At 43.9% G+C, this 6,517-nt stretch overlaps 1 protein-coding gene across 1 annotated transcript; it reads left to right on the top strand.

Annotated features, from left to right (window-relative positions):
* The first annotated feature begins 2,825 nt into the window (after positions 1 to 2,825).
* Positions 2,826 to 3,917, top strand: fut6.2.L (fucosyltransferase 6 gene 2 L homeolog). Its single transcript, NM_001172165.1, is given in 1 exon segment — positions 2,826 to 3,917. A coding segment is annotated over 1 exon segment (1,092 nt).
* The last annotated feature ends 2,600 nt before the right edge of the window (positions 3,918 to 6,517 follow it).

Genomic DNA, 6,517 nt, shown 5'->3' with positions numbered 1-6,517 from the left:
GATCGAAGGATTTTCCTTCGATCGTTGGATTAAAATCCTTCGAATCGTTCGATTCGAAGGATTTAATCGTTCGATCGAACGAAAAATCCTTCGATCGATCGAACGAACGTTTAGCGCTAAATCCTTCGACTTCGATATTCGAAGTCGAAGGATTTCAATTCGAGGGTCGAATTTCGAAGTATTTTTAACTTCGAAATTCGACCCTTAGTGAATCTGCCCCTAATTGTTACTTTTTGTAACATAGAGACCACTTTTATGTGTCCACTTAATTTTATCGGATCGGGTAACTAAATTTTCAGTACTTAGAAGAGAGGAGAGTAGTAGAAGAGAGGAGAGTAGTAGAAGAGAGTAGTAGAAGAGAGGAGAGTAGTAGAAGAGAAGAGAGTAGTAGAAGAGAGGAGAGTAGTAGAAGAGAGTAGTAGAAGAGAGGAGAGTAGTTAAAGAGAGGAGAGTAGTAGAAGAGAAGAGAGTAGTAGAAGAGAGTAGTAGAAGAGAGGAGAGTAGTAAAAGAGAGGAGAGTAGTAAACGAGAGGAGAGTAGTAGAAGAGAGGAGAGTAGTAGAAGAGAAGAGAGTAGTAGAAGAGAGGAGAGTAGTAAAAGAGAGGAGGGTAGTAGAAGAGAGGAGAGTAGTAGAAGAGAGGAGAGTAGTAGAAGAGAAGAGAGTAGTAGAAGAGAAGAGAGTAGTAGAAGAGAGGAGAGTAGTAAAAGAGAGGAGAGTAGTAAACGAGAGGAGAGTAGTAAACGAGAGGAGAGAGGAGAGTAGTAAAAAAGAGGAGAGTAGTAGAAGGCAGGAGAGTAGTAGAAGAGAGGAGAGTAGTAGAAGAGAAGAGAGTAGTAGAAGAGAGGAGAGTAGTAAAAGAGAGGAGAGTAGTAGAAGAGAAGAGAGTAGTAGAAGAGAGGAGAGTAGTAAAAGAGAGGGGAGTAGTAAACGAGAGGAGAGTAGTAGAAGAGAGAAGAGTAGTAAAAAAGAGGAGAGTAGTAGAAGGCAGGAGAGTAGTAGAAGAGAGGAGAGTAGTAAAAGGTAGGAGAGTAGTAGAAGAGAGGAGAGTAGTAGAAGAGAGGAGAGTAGTAGAAGAGAGGAGAGTAGTAGAAGAGAAGAGAGTAGTAGAAGAGAAGAGAGTATTAGAAGAGAGGAGAGTAGTAGAAGAGAGGAGAGTAGTAAAAGAGAGGAGAGTAGTAGAAGGCAGGAGAGTAGTAGAAGGTAGGAGAGTAGAAGGCAGGGCAGGGTTAATACAGACAGGCTGCAGCTCGGGTTTCTCTGGAGATCTCCTTGAGTGACAGATGACATCACCGAGGGGTGGGACTAAGTGATGATGTGGATCCTGGAGCTGCTGTGCAAGTCAGGCGAGTATCGCTGACAAGTTCAGAGGAGCTGCTGAGCGGGAGTCCGAGACTGGAACATGAACTGATGTGTCTGTGCCCGCTCAGTGCGACTGCGACATGCCGCCTGTTCTCCCTAAAGCTTCTGCCGACGGCTGCGAGTGACGGCGGATGAGTTGCCTGCGAGTGTTACTGTCCGTCTCCTGAGCGGCTCCTACTGTATCACCGACCCGCAGCTGCACTGGATTATACCGCTTCTCTCTGCATGTCAGCCCGGAGTATCCCCTCATCTGATCCTTGTGACACCGACTGCTCTACTGTGCGACTCCTGCCCTCCCTGCACTTACAGACACTCTCTACCCGACTCTCCAACTGCCCTCTGTGACCTACTGATACTCTCTACCGACCCTACTGATACTCTCTACCTGCCACCTGCTCCTGCCTACAGCTCATCCTCTCTGTGCCCTGGTTATATCTACAGACTCTCTGTGCCCTGGTTATATCTACAGACTCTCTGTGCCCTGGTTATATCTACAGACTCTCTGTTCCCTGGTTATATCTACAGACTCTCTGTGCCCTGGTTATACCTACAGACTCTCTGTTCCCTGGTTATACCTACAGACTCTCTGTGCCCTGGTTATATCTACAGACTCTCTGTGCCCTGGTTATATCTACAGACTCTCTGTGCCCTGGTTATATCTACAGACTCTCTGTTCCCTGGTTATACCTACAGACTCTCTGTGCCCTGGTTATATCTACAGACTCTCTGTGCCCTGGTTATATCTACAGACTCTCTGTGCCCTGGTTATATCTACAGACTCTCTGTTCCCTGGTTATACCTACAGACTCTCTGTGCCCTGGTTATATCTACAGACTCTCTGTGCCCTGGTTATATCTACAGACTCTCTGTGCCCTGGTTATACCTACAGACTCTCTGTGCCCTGGTTATATCTACAGACTCTCTGTGCCCTGGTTATATCTACAGACTCTCTGTGCCCTGGTTATACCTACAATAGCTTTGTGTGCCCTGGATGTCCCTACAAGTGTTCTCTGGTTATACCTACAGCGACACTGTGTGACGTACCAACCAACAGTTCATATCTGGTTATACTTACAACCTTCTGGTTGTACCTACAGCAGTGCCACTTGTCCCTATATCTTCTCTGCTATCACCCAACTGTAAAATAATTTCCTCTATAGGCCAGTAGGTATTTGAGGGCCCCCCTGCCCATGAGCCACACTGTCCTAAACAGACCACAGGAAATCCGTAAACCAGCGAGCGTTGAACAGAAGGTGCAGTCATGCCTTGGGAAGGAGCGGCAGAGAGTCCCGGGCTGATGGGTTAAATCTCAGCTCAGTTTACATTCCTCCTCCTGCTGCTGCTACACTGAAAACTTCCATTCAGTCTCTCAGACACAGTGGAAGGACAGGAGAGCTGCAGTTCATTGCTATGTTATCACATGTGTCATCCAGTCTGTAGCCGACACTAGGAAACAAGCTGCAGGATGAGGGGGGACAGTTTGCTGTCGGTGGAGAGGCTGAGGTGCTGGAGACTTTGCAGGAGGAGCCGTTTGAGGTCTCTTAGGTCTCGACTACTGGCAGCCAGTTTGACTTGCACTGTCCTAGTGGTGTATGTCTGCTCTCAGGATCTCATTGCTGGACCTATTAACTTCCCTTTGCTTTGGGGGACCACTACCCCTCCCAAGCAAGTCACTGTCTTAATATGGTATGAGCCATTTGGCAAACGGCGAAGGCTTGGGGATTGCCACATGCTCTTCAATGTCACGGGGTGCCACATCACAACCAACAGGAGTCTTTACCAGGAGGCAGACGCCATTATGTTCCACCACCGGGACATTTCCGATTTCAGTGACCTTCCTTTCCGAAGGCGCCAGAGCTCCCAAAAGTGGATCTGGATGAACTTCGAATCTCCGTCCCATTCGCCCTGGCTGGCGAGTCTCGGGGGCATCTTCAACTGGACCATGTCCTACAGGGTGGACTCGGATATCTTCATGCCCTACGGCTTCTTATTCTCCAAGAAACGTGCCAAAATAGTCCTGCCGCGCAAGAGAAAGCTGGTGGCCTGGGTGATCAGCAACTGGAACGAGGACCACGAAAGGGTCCAGTATTACAACGAGCTGAGGAACTACGTCGAAATCGACGTTTACGGCCGGTATGGGCTGGATTTAAAAGAGGACAACATCGTCAAGACCGTCTCGGAGTATAAATTTTACTTGGCTTTTGAGAATTCCTTGCACACAGATTACATCACGGAAAAGCTGTGGAGGAACGCGTTTAAATCCAACGCCATCCCCATCGTCATGGGGCCCAGCCGCTATAACTACGAGATGTTCATACCGCGCAGCTCTTTCATTCACGTGGACGATTTCTCCAGCCCCAGGAAGCTGGCCATGTACCTGAAGCACCTGGATAAAAACATTCACTTGTACCGCAGGTATTTCACGTGGAAGAAGCGTTACGACGTGCACGTGACGTCTTTCTGGGACGAGCATTACTGCACCGCGTGCCAGAGCGTCAAGGCTGCGGGGAACCAGCATCGGACCGCGTCGGATATTGCAGGCTGGTTTGAAAGCTGACGAGAGAAAATCCCACTCCGATGAATAATAGAACAGACAATGTCCCCCAGTGTAAGGACCCAGGGTGTAGCGAATAACGATAATATTTAAATTATTCAAACTTAATCAGATGACTGGTTGGTAGTCGATCTTATGATTGGAACTAATTAATTTCATTTAGGCTGTTTTTTTTTTTAATATTCGTTCAGTTCTGTTTTTTTTTGCATATTTATAGATAATGATAATAAAATCTGAATTCAATTAAGAGGGTGCTGCCATAGCCACCAAAATGCCCCAAACTGTAGCAGATTCAGGGTCGGAGTGTACCAGAGGGACAGCAGGTAAAAACTCAAGGGGCCCTTGTAGGCTGTGCAAAATAAAAAAATGTATCTAATATAGTTAGTTAGCCAAAAATGTAATGTATAAAGGCTGGAGTGACTGGATGTGTAAAATAATAGCCAGAACACTACTTCCTGGTTTTCAGCTTTCTTTGTTTCCACTGATTGGTTACCAGGCAATAACCAATCAGAGACTTGAAGGGGGGCCACATGGGTCATAACTGTTGCTTTTGAATCTGAGCTGAATGCTGAGGATCAATTACAAACTCACTGAACAGATATGACCCATGTGGCCCCCCTTATAGTCACTGACTAACTCAGAGTTAGAGAGCTGAAAAGCAGGAAGTAGTGTTCTGGCTATTATGTTACTCATCCAGCTTTTATACATTACTAACTATATTAGAAACATTTTTTATTTTGCACAGACTATTTACCTAGTTTAAATTTTTACACTGGACTGTCGTATATAAATGCTCCAGGTTTTGGTCTGTTGGCTGGACAATATCGACCCAAATCTATATACTATGGATAGAGCAGGTATATAAAATACAATCTGCTGAAATAACCTGTTGGCCAGTGCACGGTGCATCGGCAGACGAGGAAGTGAAGGCACAGCTATGGGGTTGTCTATGTGCCCTCGCATGGTATCCATCCATTAAAGGGGACCTGTCAACAAAATAAATAATTCCAAATCCTGTTTGATGGGGTTATTCAAGCAAAATGAACTTCACTTGTACTATATAAATTATTTACATTTTGTTTTTTTTTAGACTCAGACTTAAAAAGTAAATCGAGCAGGCAGGCGCCATTTTGTGGACACTGTTGTTTTGATAAACTTTGCATCATTCCAAAATCTTGTTAATGTGCCACAATGGAGACCTAATGCCCAGGCCCTGGCTACACAATTCGATGGTGAGGAGGAAGGGGGGGGAATGTGGGAAGGGCAGAATGGAAAGAGAAAGCAATTGCCTGCCCCGCCTCTAAGGCATAGGGGAGGGGCAAGCAATATGTAATTGGCAGCTGAGAATTTCAAAAGAGTTTATAACAGTTATGGGTGTTTAAATTAAAAAAAAGAATTTAGGTTTCATATTTAATTTGAAAAAGACTTTTATTATACAGCTTTTTATGTCTGGGTGACAGGTCCCCTTTAATTCCGTAAACCAATTAGATACCATGCATTCCGCACACCTATGGCTGCCTTTAGACCAGGGAATTATAAAGTGATCAATGTGATCTCAAACAGACAATTTGCACTTGGTGCAACCAATGGCTTCTGCTGTGTGTCTGGGATTCACAGCATGAGCGCAGAGAAAATTCTTGGATTCAGCTTCACTAATATTAAATATAAAAAAAAAAAAAACAAATTACAGAGGCAATTTGTGACTGTATCCGCTACAGTTTGGCGCAAGTTTGACCTTAAATTATTTGTAGTCATGTTGGTAAATAATCATGAATAATATTTAGGGGCAGATTCATTAAGGGTCGAATTTCGAAGTTAAAAATACTTCGAAATTCGACCCTCGAATTGAAATCCTTCGACTTCGAATATCGAAGTCGAAGGATTTAGCGCTAATCCTGCGATCCTTCGATCAAAAAAAGGTTAGCAAACCTATGGGGACCTTCCCCATAGGCTAACATTGACTTCGGTAGGTTTTATCTGCCGAAGTAGGGGGTCGAAGTTTTTTTTAAAGGGAAAGTACTTCGACTATCGAATGGTCGAATAGTCGAACGATTTTTACTTCGATTCGTTCGATTTCGTTCGAATTCGAACGAATTTAACCAATTCGATGGTCGAAGTACCCAAAAAATACTTCGAAATTCGAATTTTTTTCATTCGAATCCTTCACTCGAAGTTAGTGAATCTGCCCCCAAATTTTATTTTTATGATAATATCTGGGATGATTGGACAGTTTTATGTTCATAGCACCAGCATTAGAATAAAATGGGGGTACTTTAGGTTGGGTTCTAATCATTCCATATGCCCAAAATTTGTTTGTTCAACCAATCTGATAAGTGGGGGGTATTGAATTTAATCTGTTTAAAAAGGAAATTGAAAGTAATTCCAAGCAACTCTCCCATATACATTCAGTACAAATGTTTAATGGCTTTAAAGGGGTGGTTCACCTTCAAGTTAACTTTTAGGGGCAGATTTATCAAAGGTCAAAGTAAAAATTTGAATTTAAAAAATTTGAATTTCTAGCTAATTTTTGTGTACTTCGACTAGCGAATAGTCCAAATTTGTTTCCAATTTGAAAAAAAATAGAAAATTCGAATATCGAAATA

The sequence above is a fragment of the Xenopus laevis genome, chromosome 2L (genome assembly GCF_017654675.1).
Source record: "Xenopus laevis strain J_2021 chromosome 2L, Xenopus_laevis_v10.1, whole genome shotgun sequence".
NCBI classification, from domain to species: Eukaryota; Metazoa; Chordata; class Amphibia; order Anura; family Pipidae; genus Xenopus; species Xenopus laevis.
The sequence above is the reverse complement of the archived record's forward strand: the minus strand, read 5'-3'. Positions and strand labels throughout refer to the sequence as shown.